The 16908-nt window shown below is 43.8% G+C and overlaps 2 protein-coding genes across 7 annotated transcripts in view; one reads left to right on the forward strand and one right to left on the reverse strand.

The window, feature by feature from the left end:
* The window catches only part of NEK4 (NIMA related kinase 4), a 39183-nt gene extending 31250 nt beyond the window's left edge, over positions 1-7933 (forward strand). For 4 of the 6 annotated variants that reach the window (XM_026656709.2, XM_024195686.3, XM_026656710.2 and 1 more), the window contains exons 15-16: positions 155-288; positions 5354-5818. In XM_026656709.2, coding sequence (XP_026512494.1) covers positions 155-288; positions 5354-5710 — 491 coding nt within the window. In that variant the 3' untranslated portion in view covers positions 5711-5818. Of the gene's footprint in view, positions 1-154; positions 289-5353; positions 5819-6435 lie in introns of those variants that run through there. The other 2 variants (XM_024195689.3, XM_024195687.3) reach the window with 2 other exon arrangements.
* A 1380-nt stretch (positions 7934-9313) lies between these two features.
* On the reverse strand, positions 9314-16847 carry SPCS1 (signal peptidase complex subunit 1). Its single transcript, XM_024195695.3, has 4 exons — positions 16527-16847; positions 14775-14834; positions 10996-11082; positions 9314-10473 (listed from the first exon to the last, which is right to left on the reverse strand). The coding sequence occupies exons 1-4, from the start codon at positions 16560-16562 to the stop codon at positions 10351-10353; spliced, it is 306 nt and encodes a 101-aa protein (XP_024051463.2). The 5' UTR covers positions 16563-16847; the 3' UTR covers positions 9314-10350.
* Between the last annotated feature and the right edge of the window lie 61 nt (positions 16848-16908).

Genomic DNA, 16908 nt, shown 5'->3' on the forward strand with positions numbered 1-16908 from the left:
CTGATCAGAGACATGCAGCTGATGTGCCTATTCCACAATCCTAAACCACCTCCCAGGCCTTTGCTGGTACCAACCACTCTAAGTACTTCTAGTACATATAAGATGACTGTTAAAATTGTCAGTGCAAAAATAGTTAATTGTATTATTTTTTTAGATGTTTTATCTGGTCCTGAAAAGATTAGAAGAATGGTTGAAATTTTGAGGTCTGAGGTGGTGCAAGGGCTGGGAGTGAAACTTCTAGAGAAAGTATATGACATCATGGAGGAAGATGATGAACTGAAGAGAGAGGTGAGTGTCTTTCCTACATACTGTAGTCAACTGTATTTGCTTCTTTTTTTCTTCCACACAAAGGTTAAATGAGCATTGTTTTCATTTTTATATCTTGAGAAACTGATCTGATGTAATGATATAGGCCCTGATCCTGCAAAGACTTAAGCACATGCTTAATTGTTTGCAGAATCAGTATCATACTCATGTATATTGACTACACGAATTACCATGGTATGCAATGTAATTGATTCAGAATGTAAGAAGGGGAGCAGCCTTGAATTTTGATCCTACTCGGAAGTTGATAGCAATGCCATATACCCTTATCTTCCAATTTGGAAAAGGTACAAGAGATTTGACTACTTTGACATTAATCTATTAGCATATCTTCATTATGCGTTCAACTTTGAATGCCCAAATTCTGTCTTCAGACTTCACTGGAAGTTGTGCATGTGTATTTGAACATGTATCCAAAGGCAGAAACTGATCCTTCTTCTTTCAGTGCTTGTTCATGTCAATTCCAATCAGGTGTGTGCGTGCTGCGTGCACACCAGCTGGAAGATTTTCCCCTTAGCAGCGTCCGGAGGGTTGGCCTGGGTGCCCCCTGGAGTTGCGCCTCATGGCGCCCAATATAGGGCCCTGTTAACCCACCACCCCCTTATTTCCTTCTCACCGCCGGTGACGACTAGCTGGAACAAACTGTTGCTCTTGCTTTGCGAGCGCGTTTGGGCAGTGTCCGCTCTTCGTGTTTATAGCTTCTAATGTAAGTAGTCAGTTAATAGTTCATAGTTCTTAAGATTTCTTTTGGGGATTCCCCCCCCAACAATGCTTCCCCGGTTCTGGGGTATGCCCCGGTCCCCAGGGTTCAAGCTCTATGAGGACTGTGGAAAGTTTATGCCTAAGAGCGAACCGCACTCTTCCTGTCTGCAGTGCCTCGGGGAGAGCCACCAGAAGGAGAAGTGCAGAATTTGCAAAGGATTCTGCCCTAGCACCTTGAAGGACCGAGATCAAAGACTCAAGATTCTTCTAATGGAGGTGACACTCAGACCACAGTCCGACCCGGGGTCAGCAGAACCCACGCCCAGCACCTCCTCATCGGTGTGCAGTGCTCCGGCGCTGACGGTGCACGAGCCGGGACTGAGGAAGGACCCCAAGGAGTCACGGCACCGCCACGGCTCTGCCCATAGACCGTGTTCTGTCAGGCACCGGTCTCAGTCCCCGGTGCCCCAGAAAAATAAAAGGCCAGAGATGGGTCGCTCTTCCCCCTCCAAGCCCAAGAAGCCTGCGGCAGGGAGACCCAATGGGCAACGTCACCTCGGCTCCTCCGCCCCGGGGTACAGTTGAGTCCGAACCCTCATTACTCTCCAGCTGGACATGGCGGACAGCTCCAGCTCCCCTCAACGCCAGAGGCATTCGAGGCGTCTCGGACCTTATGCGCCTCATGGTGCCGTCCTTCCTGCAGAGGAGAGACAAGTTGCCTATGACTGCCCGGCCCCCATTCCCATCAAAGGGCAAGCTGGCAATGATGGCATACTGATCTCCATCTCGCTTCTCCCCAGCATGGTCCACCCACGTGGGGGAGCCGCACCGGTCCCGTTTCTCAGCACCGCTCCCCGGCACCGTGGAGTACCACTCCTCTGTGGTCCTCCTCCTCTCTGACTGAGGAGTCGGAGGCAGAATTCTACCACTCCGATAGGACCAGGAGCACAAGTTCCAGGTCCCGCCGTGACCGCCAGCCCTATCTGGTGCTGTGGCAACCCTTGACTCAGTGGCTCTTCTGGACATCCTGGGTGTATCATCAGAGCCAGGGACAAATCCAAGGGTCAAGGTCCAGGTCCGCATCGGTGTCTTTGGTGTCCTTCATCCCTCTACAAGCACTGTTGACAGCGTTGGCACCGACTCTTCCGACCTTGGCAACCTCAGCACCGGCACCGATGATCCTGGCACCACAGGCTACAGACCTTTTAGCTGCATGACCCCCTGGGCGCTGAGAGGAGTGAGCAGGGCCCATTGCCAGGACTTTCCTCCTCTTCCTCCCCAGACGAAACGGTGGCTGGGACATGGACAGCCCCAGCCTTGGAGGACAACAGGGTCCTGCAACAGCTTCTGTGGCCAGTGGAGCAGAACCTGGGCATCCAGGCAGAGGAGGTGGTAGAGGATGCCGACCCAATGGTTGACATCCTTGCCCCCTCCGGACCCTCTCGTATTGCCTTGCCATTAATAAAGACTATTACTGAGACCACAAAGACCTTGTGGCAGACCCCAGCATCTCTGCCCCCTACAGCCAAGAGAAACGAGAGTGGGACTTTGTCCCTTAAAAGGGATATGAGCACCTATATACCCACCCACATCCCGATTCCCTAGTGGTTGATGCAGCGAACCAGTGCGAGCGCCACGGCTACCAGGGCCCCTCCCCTAAAAATAGGGACACTAAAAGACTAGACCTTTTTGGGAGGAAGCTGGGGGCTGCAGCTCTGCATATCAAACCAGCAGGTCATCATTAGCAGATACTTGCACAACACCTGCGGTGTGATGGCCAAGTTTGCTGGCAGGACTCTCGTGCGGAGTTCTCGGCACTGGTGGAGGAAGAAAAACTGATTTCCCGAGCTTCCCTACAAGCCGCATTGGATGCGGCAGATGCAGTCGCCTGCACAATGGCCACAGGGGTTGCAATGAGGAGTTCCTGGTTGCAGGTCTCTGGTCTCCCCTACAAGGTCCAACAAACCATCCAGGACCTCCCCTTCGAGGATTTGGCCCTATTTTCCGATAAAACGGATAAAAGACTCCAGTCTAAAGGACTCAAGGGCCACCCTCAGGTCTTGGGCCTCCACACTCCCGCCACTCAGCGCAGGCACTTCTGGCTGCAGCCTCCCTCACAGTTCTACCAACCACAGAACTAGCAGGACGCTCCTCGGAGGAGAAATAGGAGTGGCAGAAGACGACAGCACCCGTCCTTCGGCCAGGGCTCTGGCCAGCCCAACACACCTCCCAGCCCCAGACCAGCCTTTTGAGGGTGTCGTCGAGGACGGCGCACCAGTGCAACAACTGGATCTACCCCGACTTACCTTTTTGTCCCGACTATCCCCTTTCTACTTTGCATGGTCACGTATCACTTCGGACCACTGGGTACTCTGCACGGTAGAGAGGGGATACTCCATCCAATTCTGTGCCCTTCCAACCCCCTTCCCTGTCCCTCTTCAGGGACTCCTCTCACAAGCAAATCCTTATTCAGGAGATGCACTCGTGCCTCTCTCTAGGGGCAATGGAAGAGGTTCCTCAGGAGCAAAGGGGCAAGGGTTTCTACGCCTGGTATTTCCTAATACCGAAAGCCAAGTGTGGGCTCAGGCCGATCCTAGACGTGTGAGAACTGAACAAGTTCGTGAAGAAGCTCAAGTTCCGCATGGTCTCTTTGGCCTCCATTATCCCCTCACTGGATCCAGGAGACTGGTATACCGCCCTCAACTTGAAGGACGCATACTTTCACATAGCAATAATTCTGTCCCACAGAAAATACCTCAGTTTACAACAACCACCACTATCAGTTTACTGTCCTCCCATTTGGCCTGTCAGCTGCTCCTCAAGTGTTCACCAAGTGCATGGCAGTTGTGGTGGCGTTCCTGTGAAAGCGGCAGGTACAGGTGTTCCCATACCTCGACGACTGGCTGATCAAGGGCCTCTCCAGGTCTCAAGTGGCGACACAGGTCATTCATAAGAATGACGTTCGATGAACTGGGTCTCCTTCTAAACAAAGGAGAATCAACGCTGTCCCCTGTTCAGAGGATAGAGTTTGTAGGGGCAGTGCTGGACTAGATACAAGCCAGGTTTTGGTCCCTGGGCGACGACAGATGGGGTCTCAGGTAGTTCCCCACCACTACAGCAAGGAATTGCCTGACGCTTCTGGGACACATGGCGGCTTGTATCTTCAGTTATGGCTAGCGTCAGTGTATCTGCCAGTCCGGGACAGTTTGGACAGGATTATAACCCTGCCTCACCCGGTACTCGACTCCCTCCTGTGGTGGCTCGACCCAAAGGTAGTAGGTGCAGGGGTCCCCTTCACCAGCCCTCTGCCATCCCTCTCGTTCCTGACAAACGCGTCAGACTTGGGCTGGGGGGGGCAGGGGGGGGGACACATTTGGGAGGTCTCAGAACACGAGGCCTCTGGTCTCAGTGGAGCTCTCCTGCTCTGATCAAGTCAGACAAGTTCTCCTTGGCAGCAGAAAACCTTCGACAGGAGCTACCTACCTTGTCAAGTGGAAGAGATTTTCAGTCTGGTCAGAGAACCTCCCATCCCTGACGCTCGCCTCGGTGCCACTTATACTGGACTATATTCTCCATCTTAAGCAGCAAGGTCTGTCTATGTCGTCAATAAGGGTTCACTTAGCCACCATCTCCACCTTCCACCCACGTGCAGAGGGGCTGCTTAGGGTACGTCTATACTTACCCGCTGATTCGGCGGCAAGCAATCGATCTTCTGGGATCGATTTATCGCGTCTTGTCTAGACGCGATAAATCGATCCCGGAAGTGCTCGCCGTCGACGCCGGTACTCCTGCTCCGCAAGAGGAGTACGCGGGGTCGACAGGGGAGCCTGCCTGCCGTGTGTGGACCCGTGGTAAGTACCTTTAAGTTCGAACTAAGATACTTCGACTTCAGCTACGTTATTCACGTAGCTGAAGTTGCGTATCTTAGTTGGAACTGGGGGCTTAGTGTGGACCAGCCCTTAGTCTTTGTAAATCAGCCATTTCCTTAATGTCTCAACAGGCTATACCGGCTTGGGACCTCAATCTGGTCCTTTTCAGGCTTATGGGATCACCATTTGAGCCCTTGGTGACATGCTCCCTGCGCGCGCGTGCTCTCTCATACAAGGTGGTGTTCTGGTAGCGATAACCTCAGCTAGGAGGGTGGCTGAGCTTAGGGCCCTAACCTCCTTACATTGTATTCCCGAAGGACAAGGTTCAACTCGGGTCTCACCCGGGTTTTCTCCTAAAGGTTGTCTCCCAATTTCACATTAACCAGGACATCTTCCTCCCTGTATTCTTCCTAATATAGCACCAGGGAGCTAAGGCTTCACTCATTGCATGTCCACAGAGCGCTGGCCTTCTACATCGAGAGACCAAAACCATTCTGAAGGTCCATTCAGTTATTCGTGGCAGTGGCGGACAGAATGAAAGGTCTTCCTGTCTCCTCTCAACATATCTCGCCATGGATCAAATCATGCATTCGGGAGTGCTACAACTTGGCAAAGGTGCCCGCTCCTTCAATCACAGCGCACTCCACCAGGGCTCAGGCCTCCTCAGTGGTATTCCTGGTGCAGGTTCCCACCCAGGAAATTTGCAGAGCAGCAACATGGTCCTCCACTTTCATAACGCACTATGCGATTACCCAGCAGGCCAGAGCCGATGCAGCCTTCGGACGAGCAGTGCTCCAATCAGTGGAAGACACTGACCCCACCTTCTGAACTTAGGCTTGTGAATCACCCGATTGGAATGAACATGAACAAGCACTCAAAGAAGAAAAAACAGTTACTCACCTTCTCGTAACTGTTCTTCGAGATGTGTTGTTCATGTCCATTCTAATACCCACCCTCCTACCCCTCTGTCGGAGTAGCTGGCAAGAAAGAACTAAGGGAGTGGCGGGTCGGCAGGGCCCTATATTGGGCGCCATGAAGGCACAACTCCAGGGGGTGCCTGGGCTGACCCTACGGACACTGCTAAGGGAAACATATTCCGGCACGCACGCAGCATGCACACACCTGATTGGAATGGACATGAACAACACATCTAAGAACAAGAGTTATGAGAAGGTGAGTAACCGTTTTTCATCTTCCTAATTAATGTAGATTAAATCTTAAGAGATCTTTAGCTGTTTCCATGCAAACCTTGGCTACAAATTATTATGCAGACAAGTTTAATCAAAAATTCAAGTTGTTTTAAATTTCACACCTTTTAATTCTGGAATTCCTTTTGACCTGTGGCACTTTGGAATATGCTCTTTATTTGAGCCAACACTATGATTGTGTTTAAATGTTATCAGCGCCCCCTTTTGATTGGTCAAACTTTTCATGTGACATTTTTATTTAAAGGTGCTTTGGTATCCTCAATGTAAGTCTCAGGTAGCAGCATTCATGTCTCTGATTAAAAAAACAGCTGACTTTCTTTTATGCTTAATAGTTGCACTTACGGGAGCACATGAGAGAGAAGTACACAGATTACAGTGTGAAGGCTCGCCATCTGAAGTTTCTTGAAGAAAATGTTAAGTTTTGACCAGGTGACTTAACTGGACCTTTCTTCCCTTAGAGCTGTTAGAGAAAAGCAGCAAGGACCTATTTTTAGAGGTTGTCTGGTAGACTGAATTATCTCCATATTCTGTATAGACTAATTTTGTGGTACTTATTTACCCATGGATTTTTCATATCTGGGTAAAGAGGTAAACTGGTCTTGACAGAGTGGAATGCTTATCTGCCTGTGCACAGCAGCACATCTTTGTTACAGCATTAGTACTAGTAATGTTTTTATATTAAAATGTGAAAGACTATTACTTTTTCTACAGAAGAAAAATTTGATATTAATTTGGATTTTTACTTTACACTACTTGCCTTTTGGTCTCACTGAGTGAGTGTTTTATGGGTATGAAATTGTTTCTAGAAAGTACGTACTAAATTCTGTATGTAAACTAATATAAGATCTAGTTCTAATTTCTGGTTCAGTCATACTGTGTCTCTTACTATACCACCAAGTGACTGGGAACATTTGCTAAGCCTATAATGTGGGATTATTAGAATTATAATGTACTGAAGTTAAGACCTAAAGCTCAGTTTGGCATGGAGAGCTGATTGTGATTTCTGTAGCTGCAAAAACTCACTGCAGTTTCTAGAAATGGTTTAAAATTTAAACTGTTTAAGATACAGTAAAAAGATGGACTCCTTACTCTGAGCCTTTGGGCATCTTTAGAGCTCATGTTCAAGGTTTAGATTAGAATTGTTTTCTCCAACCAAAACAAATGCAAATACTAATTCCTTTTAGGAATGGAATAATGATTAAAGAAAGACTAGGTACATTCAGATAAATTGGTCTATTTAATGTACCATTTCATCTGTCAACTTGTCTTATAGTAAGTTTTTTGTATACTTTTGTTATGTTCTAATGTTTGACAGAATGTGTTTTGCAGCATCAGTGTTCTGAAGGTTTGTAAATCTTTGATTTTTCAAGGGATAATTAAGTCAAGGATATCTGAATTTTGTAAAATAAAACCATATTCAGTAAGTCTACAAAATGTCCAGTTTCCTTAATACGCTTAGTAGATATTCTATCCTACAGAATAGCTCATGTAGAGAAATGCTGCAGAATAATAGTGCCCATCATCAGCACAAAGTGCATTAGAGTAGGTGACTTCACAAAATGGGAGGAGGCTCAACTCAGTTCTCCACATCCATTGCAGCTTCTGCATCTCCCTCAGTCCCACTGTTCTGGGCATGTTTGGTTTATAGTTCACCTTCAAGCTGGGAAGAGCAAAATCACTTTTAATAAGCAAAGATTGGAGTGTTGGTACTAAAGATCACAAGAGAAGAGGCAGCACCCTGGCCAAATGCCAATTTGCATGTTAAGGGGCTTATTCCTTCACCCTCTCACTTCCCTGGTCCTTTTCGCATGAACAGAGAGCAACAATACCCAAAGGCGCAAACAATTCGATGTTTATTGGGGTGAACTTCCAGCAAGCACGATTCCAGTTTCCTTCCTTAGTGTCCCCCTTCCCAGCTCTACTAGACAACCCGGACCCAACCTTCTTGGGCCCACTATAATGGGAAGTCTGGAACACTAATTGGAATAGATGTGGTATGCCCATACAAGAGAAGGTGCAGGGCACTATGCTACACAAGAGGCAGCGCGACAAATGGAATATCGACACCTTCCACCTTGATGCCTGGCCCTATCAGGAAATGTGTCACCATACGCCCTATGCTTTTCCAAGTATACCTGGGCAGGAGGATCCCAAAAGAAAAAGGGGAAAAAAAGGGGTGGAGTGTTAGGATATAGATATTCAGGCCTGTCTGCAAAGGCCTATACTTTAAGAATTTAGGTGTATTATCACTTAACTAGTTATAGAGGTATAAAAGAAAGAATCAAAATCACTGTCTGTTTAAGGGCCTTCTCTTATTGTGACAGTCTAAGGCCTGGTCACGTCCTTACATTCCAAACTAGTCACATTGAAATAAAGTGCTATTGGGCTGTTAGGAATATCAGGATAGGATTGTATTCCTATCACCTCCAGAGAAAGAGAAGAGCCTAGAAGATGTAAAAGGAAACTTAGTTTGATAGCATCCTGTCTGGCAAGAACTCACTTATCAATAACTGGAATGTGAAATCCTCATTTCTGTATTGTTCTATCACTGTAGTCTTCACTTCCCTGTTGTTTGTCTGTATAATTGCTGTCTGGTTCTGTGATTGTTTCTGTCTGCTGTATAATTAATTTTGTTGGGTGTAAACCAATTAAGGTTGTGGGATATAATTGGTTAAATAACCATGTTACAGTATGTTAGGATTGGTTAGTTAAATTTCAGTAAAATGATTGGTTAAGGTATAGCTAAGCAAAACTCAAGTTTTACTATATAGTCTGCAGTCAATCAGGAAGTAAGGGGAGGGATGGGAACAGGGGGTGGGGGAAATTGGGATCATGTTTTGTTAAGGGGGGGAAATGGGAACAGGGACATAGGCAAAATTCTGTGGTGTCAGAGCTGGGAAGGGGGACACTAAGGAAGGAAACTGGAATCATGCTTGCTGGAAGTTCACCCCAATAAACATCGAATTGTTTGCGCCTTTGGACTTGGGTATTGTTGCTCTCTGTTCATGTGAGAAGGACCAGGGAAGTGAGAGGGTGAAGGAATAAGTCCCCTAACATTGGATATTTACATTTTGCTAAGCAAGTAGTCCCACCAGTTTCTGTTGTGTTGGTATTCATTTCCTCTCCTAAGCTATTCTGTAGTGTAGCCATTCCACTCTGCACCATTACACAGTTGATGCATTTAGAACAGAGTACTCTCAATCAAAGTGATAGTTTTTCAGGCTAAGGAATTTAATCACTTATAAAGCAACCCTGCAAAGTTGCTGTGTTTCAGTAACAAAAAACAACAACAAAATCTTAAGACTTCTCATACTGTTATGCTTCATTTCTATGTGACCAACTACTAAAATTGCTTGAATTCATGAATAAAACTAGTCTTTATGGTTTTAAACTTTCTCCTTACCACCAAACAACGGTTCACTATCTATATCTGCCCTATTCCCAACTCCATGTTAGCTTTGCTGCAACTAAAATTCTTTTAGGTAAAGTCTTCCTAAAGGCCTAGTTCATATTACCTCATTCTTGTCACATTACAGATACTAGATGTAGGCATATTTTACTTGTGTACATTCATACATACACATCCAAATCACATTAAAAAGGACTGATTCTCCATAAAAAGGGAGAAGGCAGTTCACTCACAAGGACCAGAAAGACTTAATTCCCCAGCTTTACACAGGAATCAAAACTTGTCCCTGAATTCTATGTAATAATATGTATACTTAAATTTGAAAATTTTGAGCCGCCATGAACTTGCAAATGCAATACACATAACTAAATCAGCTGGTTATTTTATACTCAATACCTTTGTTAAATGCACCACGGCTACTTCAGCTGAAATGTTTTACTGATACCAATATTTTAATTCAAGCTATTTCCTCAGTTTTCTTAAATAGACTGATTACTTTACAGGCAGTGTTACTTACAAGTGAAATACTAAACTGCAGAGCTTACAAGAACATAGAACTTGCCTAAGTGCACCCTGAAATTCATTTTTAATTTAAACTCATTTAATGTTTACTTCCCATTTTGCTTTCACAGCAAAGCCTAGCAAAATTTTAGCTAGAGGCAATTTGCATGTTTTTCCTCAACCCCAAATGTACTGTTCCTTGAGTTGGATCCTGGTATATTAACAGTAGCAAGTAATCTCTAAAGTACTAAGAAAGGAAGGTGTCATACTGGGAATATCACAGAAACCTTTAATGAAGCAAAATTATCCAATGTTACATCATGAGGGTTCATATTCTTCAACTTTTAGTATGCCTTTTCAGTTTTCTCTCTGCTGGCTTCTTATCTTCTGATCCCGACTCTTGGACAGGTAGCCATTTCAGAGGATTGCGGCGGTACATAGGCCATGGAGGGAGTGTTAGCTGTAAAGGAAGAAAGTTTAATTATATAAAACTCACTAACCCCAACTTCATCTAGCATGTAATTAGGACTGTTACTACTACACAACCTTCATTATGTGGACTTGCAGTATCAGCTGAACAAGGTCTGATTTATTAAAATATTACTTAAGATGAAGGTCTATCGGATTGAAGAGAACATCTGATTTAGTGACTTAGATCACCAATAGAAGTCTTCTGTACTGGAGTCCCTGTTTACATCAGTCTCTTAGGACCAGAACTGGACTATAAGAAACAAGGTACATTGGCTAAGCTAAGTGGAGGTACAGGACTAGAAGAACAGAGGTCAGAATCAAAGTGCATTAGTGCATAATGTAAAGTTTCTATTGCATCTGTTTGTATTATGCTCATCTAGTCAATGCTAGTAGTCTGTATTTAAGCACTGTTTCAGGTAAAAACAGCATTTGATGAACAGGCAACTTAATTTTGGAAACTCCATTAGTATTTTTAGTAATCATGTAGTAATTATAAGTAATTTTGTCTTACCAGGCATGATAAAGCAAACCCAGCCATAACTATATAGACAGTCCAACCAAACTGTTCCGCGATGTAGCCATAGATGAAACCAATTACCTAGAAGAAGCAATACCAATTTTAATAAAATAACCTAATGAGCATTCCCAGACCAAAAATGATTTCAGTTAATTCTGAAAAAATCCCATAAACAGGGAAAATCAATTACATAAGTTACAAAACCACTAAATGTTAATGAGTTGGGAAACTTATTACAATTCCAACACAATCCTTAATCTTAGTTTGACACACACCCAATGAGTATCTGTAGTTTGAGATCAGTGCTGGGATAGTTGGACTAAGTTATTATATATGAATAGTCTTTATGTGAATTAAGAGTAACTTCATGAATATAACAGTAAAATTAGATGTTTCTTCAGTACGGCAAAGTCTGAAGTACAATTTTTATGTGGAGCTACTTTTCTAATGAATAGGCATAAGCAGAACAGAATGTGAATAAATATTTTACTTAAATATAGAGGATACGGAACTGCTTTTATGATGAATTAGTGTCTAATCATTATGGAGAAGGTGTACTTGGCTTCATGTGAGACTAGATAAATAAAATGTAGGGGAGGTACAACAGCACTATGTTTAATGAAAATGAATTGGTGCAGGTTTGAGCCTGCAGTTTATACTGGACACTAAGCTGGCTTGTCTGATATATACTGTTTTTGCTTTGGATATTTAAGTTCTATAGCTTTTACTAGAAGGGACGATATGGAGGGTGGGTATATGGCCTCTGCATAGAGCAGACAGGAAGTTGTTTTTGGAACCTCAACATGAATTTCCTGACTCCATAACTGGAGTTTCCCGAGCTACTTACATATTTTCAATCTATATTTTGGCTATTCCTTTACTTTAGGAATAATTTCTAAATAATATACTATGTATTAATGGACCCTTCTCTCAGAGGGGTGTGTGTTGTATGATCCCCAGAAATGCTATGCTGTAGGGGTTCTAACTAGGACTGTAGATTAATCGCAGTTAACTAATGCGATTAACTGAAGAAAATTGCAATTAAAAAAATTAATCGTGTTTAATTGCAGTTTTAATTGCACTGTTAAACAATAGAATACCAATTGAAATGTATTAAATATTTTGGATGTTTTTCTACATTTTCAAATATATTAATTTCAATTACAACACCGAATACAAAGTGTACAATGCTCACTTTATTAGAAATATTTTCACTGTAAAATAATTTTCAGTTCACCTCATGCAATCTCTTTATTGTGAAAGTGCAACTTACAAATGTAGATTTTTTTTTGTTACGTAACTGCACTCAAAAATAAAACAATGTAAAACTTTAGAGTCTACAAGTCCACTCAGTCCTACTTCTTGTTCAGCCAGTCACTAAGCCAAACAAGTTTGTTTACATTTACGGGAGATAATGCTGCTAGCTTCTCATTTACTATGTCACCTGAAAGTGGTAGCCACCATTGCAAGGTATTTACATGCCAGACATGCTAAACATTCGTATGCCCCTTCATGCTTCAGTCACCATTCCAGAGGACATGCTTCCATGCTGATGACGCACATTAAAAAAATAATGCATTAATTAAATTTGTGACTGAACTCCTTGGGGGAGAACAGTTATCTCCTGCTCTGTTTTACCTGCATTCTACCATATATTTCATGTTATAGCAGTCTCGGATGATGACTTAGCATATGTTGTTTGTTTTAAGAATACTTTCACTGCAGTTTTGACAAAACGCAAAGAAGGTACCAATGTGAGATTTCTAAGGATAGTTACAGCACTTGACCCACGGTTTAAGAATCTGAAGCGCCTTCCAAAACTTGAGAGGGACAAGGTGTGGAGCATGTTTCAGACGTCTTAAAAGAGCAACACTCTGATGCGGAAACTACAGAACCCGAACCACAAAAAAAGAAAATCAGCCTTCTGCTGGTGGCATCTGACTCAGATGATTAAAGTGAACATGCGTTGGTCTGCACTGCTTTGGATCGTTGTCAAGCAGAACCCCTTATTAGCATGGCTGCATGTCCCCTGGAATGGTGATTGAAGCATGAAGGGACATACGAATCTTTAATGCATCTAGCCCTTAAATATCTTGCAACGCCAGCTACAAAAGTGCCATGTGACCACCTGTTCTCACTTTCAGGTGACGTAAACAAGAAGCAGGCAGCATTATCTCCCATAAATGTAAACAAACATGTTTGTCCGAGTGCCTGACTGAACAAGAAGTAAGACTGAGTGGACTTGTAGACTCTAAAGTTTTACATTCTTTTATTTTTTAATGCAGTTTTTTTGTACATAATTCTACATTTGTAAGTTCAACTTTCGTGATAAAGAGATTGTATGAGGTGAACTGAAAAATACTATTTCTTGTTTTTTATAGCACAAATATTTGTAATAAATATAAAGTGAACGCTGTACACTGTTCTGTTGTAAATGAAATCAATATTAATTTAGAAAACATCCAAAATATTTAAATAAATGGTATTCTATTAACTGTGATTAATCGTGGTTAATTTTTTTAATTGCATAATCACGGTTTATTTTTTTTAATTGCTTGACAGCCCTAGTTCTAACCAATGTGGTTTTATGTAGTATACAGCTTGTAACAGCTGTCAGGCCTGCAGCACAACACTCTCAGTGGTTACAAAGTTAACTAGCAGATGGGAGTCCTGTAGTGTATGAAGCTCACAGCTGTTAAATGCTTCTGGAAAAATCTGGAGTGTGAAAGAAGCCTTAATTCTGGCATCTCTTCACTTGAGTGCTTGACCTTGCATCCTTTATTCTCTTAATGTAATTTTTTTTTTTTTGGCGTTATAGAATATAGTGAAAGGATCATATTGAAACACCTTCAGTATCTGAGGGCTTGTCTATACTTACCGCGCTGGTTCGGCGGCAGGCAATCGAACTTCTGGGTTCGATTTATTGCGTCTTGTCTGGACGCGATAAATCGAACCCAGAAGTGCTCGCCGTCGACTCCGGTAATCCTGCTCGGCGCGATGAGTCGACGGGGGAGCCTGCCTGCCGCGTCTGGACCGCGGTAAGTTCGAACTAAGGTACGTCGATTTCAGCTACAGTTGCGTACCTTAGTTCGAATTGGGGGGTTAGTGTAGACCAGGCCTGAGTATTTAACTATTTAGACTTTTCAATGCCATTTATAAAGCAGGTAGCAAACACTCCTCCACTTCTATGAAAAGTGAGGCAGACAGGTTAAGTGACTTACCCAAGGCTACATAGAAGAGTCAGAGCTACAATTAGAACTCGAGAATTCTTGGCTTCTTGCCCTGTGCTTAGTCCACTAAACTATGCTGTCTTTTCAGGATTAAGGAATTTGACATTGAATTAAACTGGAATCCAAAATCCATAACCGATCCTCTAATACAGTGGCTCTCAGACTTTTTTACTGGTGACCCATTTCTCTGAGTGTGACCCCCTTATAAATTAAAAACACTTTTGTATATATTTAACACCATTATAAATGCTGGAGGCAAAGCAGAGTTTGGGGTGGAGGTTGACAGCTCATGACCTCCTGAGGGGTCCTGACCCCCAGTTTGAGAACCCCTGCTCTAATATCACTGCAGTCTAATTGTATTTTGATCATAGATGAAGTGTAACTCCCCCCCCCCCCCTCCGAGCCACTAGTTTAAAGTCTCATTCAAAGACAGTCTGGCTGATTTGCTTCAAGCTTTAAAAATCTAAGATGATTTCAGACCATAATCAGTTTATTTTTAAAGGATGTCTAAAACAGCTTTAACTATAGCTCCATTATACTTACCGCAGAAACAAGAATGATCCCTTGAAAAATCTGTTCTGCTAGTTTTTGACCCTTGTAGTCCTGTGGGGGGAAAAAATGGTTAAAAGTTATTACCCAACCATCTACACCAACAAGTAAACAATTCTTGCAGCCTCTGTCACGATCAAGTACCACAAAGACAGAGCTTGTGCCTATGTGTGCCCTGACTTTGTAGTGAGTGATGTGGAATACAAAACAAATGCTTAAGACTAGAATGTTTTCTTGTGTATTCTTTAAAGAAATCTTGGTTTTATGCTGTAAAAATTTTAAATTTCCAGCCTAGTGTCTCCTACAGCTCCAATGATAACACAAAAAAGCAGGAACTGCACTCTGGGCCGTCATTAAGAGTTAGGGACATCTGCACAGACTCCCAAAGTCACATCACAGTTAATAAGGAGGAGGTTGCATTTAAAATTGCAGAAAATAAGTTTAATTTATTGCATTTTTATGCACCTTTCTATAAAGTCACACTTTGCATTTTTATAGCCCTTTGCAAAGAATCACCTTGTGTTGATTCAATATTTCCCCCGTTTTATAAAACTGGGAAACGGGTTGTCTTGCTGAAGGTCTCATGCAATCTATGGCAGAGCCAGTACTAGAATGCCCAGCTCTCTGCTTCGAGCAAAGGACCATGCTTCCTCATTCTGAATTAAATTTAATTTGCATAGGAAGCTTATGTTATAAGCAGCAGATAAGTGCATGCATATATTGGTGAAGAAGTGAACATAGCAAGACTGGTGTGTGTAATTTAATTGGCATGTTGGTATATTTTCCTCCTTGTATGTTATATCCCCACTTCACCAGAAAAAAAACAGCAATTGCACGCTGTCAACAATGTCAAACAGTGATTGATATGTGAAATTGAGCACACGTGCATTTGGAATCCAGCACCATATCCTGTCTTCTGCATTCCAGATACTCTCATCTTGGAGATAATAGTATTCGGTCTACATTAATATCCAGAATACTTGGTGAGGGTACAAAATGTTGCTGTAAAAAAAAAACCAAAAATCAATATTTCAAGCTATGGTTCTAACTTTTGGGTGGGAAAAAAAGATGGGGAGCATCATGAAAGAGACTATTAGAAAGTCAAAGGCCACAGATTTCAAAAGAACACAACTGTAAACTGATGAAACATGCTTGCTTTAATTCTTGCATCCCAGCTAGGTATACCATAGCCACAAGCATCTTGGACAGAAGTAGTCTGTTTGCAGTGCTGTAGACTGATGCTGCAGCAGTTGTCACTATAGAACTTTTAAATGGTTTAATGAAGTACTATCTCTCACCCCTTTCCAGATATTTTAGAATAGCTACTTTTTGTGGAGGAGTGTTGTAGGCATTGCACTTAATGTCATTCACTTTAAGCCAAGATGATGAATACTACAAAAAAGTGAGCAGTTAGACTTCAAGTCAAGAAATCCCCAGTAACTGCAGCTGTGCAGTAACTCAGCCACAAAAGTGTGGGCAGCATTCTTACTGTACACAGAAGCATTGACTACTTAATTACCATGTCGTAACGAAAAATAGCTGATCTGTACTGTTGTTTACAGCACACAACCCTTGCACAGTACGAGGCCAATAGAACAGTGTGGCGCTGGATATGGAAACCGAGCTAGACCAACCCCAGGAGAGGGAGACTGATGCGTCCAGCGTAAGGCGGCCCCCGGAGCACTGGCCCGGTTGGTTTTATTATCCAGCCCGCGGTGCTCCCTGTGGAGTTGGGGACCCACTTACCATCTGGGTGGGGATGGAGCCGAATACGTCCAGCATGGTGCTAGCGACGGAAGTCGCCTCGCCGGCTGCCTCCCCGCTCTCGCTGCTCTCCTCGGAATTGCCCGCCCCGCCCTGAGAAGCGCAGGCCTCCGAAGGGGAAACTTCAGGCGCGTCCTGAGAGCCAAAGTCGGCACCGGCCTTGGAGGAGGGAGGCGAGATCTCGCGGGCGGCAGCTTCCCTGCCGGACCGCCTAGCCCGCGTCGACACTCCACCAGCGGCGGCGAAGGAGCGGGTCCGAGTCCGGAAGATAGACGCTGAGCTGGCCGGAAGCAGCGCAGCCTTGCTCCGCCCCATCTCCCGTGAGCCTCCGGCAGGGAGCTGTCCGAGCCAACTGCCTGAACAA

This window comes from Terrapene carolina, unplaced genomic scaffold, assembly GCF_002925995.2.
Source record: "Terrapene carolina triunguis isolate 2854851 unplaced genomic scaffold, T_m_triunguis-2.0 Scaffold232, whole genome shotgun sequence".
Lineage (NCBI taxonomy): Eukaryota > Metazoa > Chordata > Testudines > Emydidae > Terrapene > Terrapene triunguis.

Excerpts from the sequence above, each read along its gene's own strand:
- SPCS1 (XM_024195695.3), bottom strand. The coding sequence starts at position 16,562 with ATGCTGGACGTATTCGGCTCCATCCCCACCCAGATG. Across the intron at positions 11,083-14,774 it reads GGATCATTCTTGTTTCTGCG|GTAATTGGTTTCATCTATGG; the intron begins GTAAGTATAATG and ends TGCTTCTTCTAG. Across the intron at positions 10,474-10,995 it reads GGTTTGCTTTATCATGCCTG|CTAACACTCCCTCCATGGCC; the intron begins GTAAGACAAAAT and ends CTTCCTTTACAG.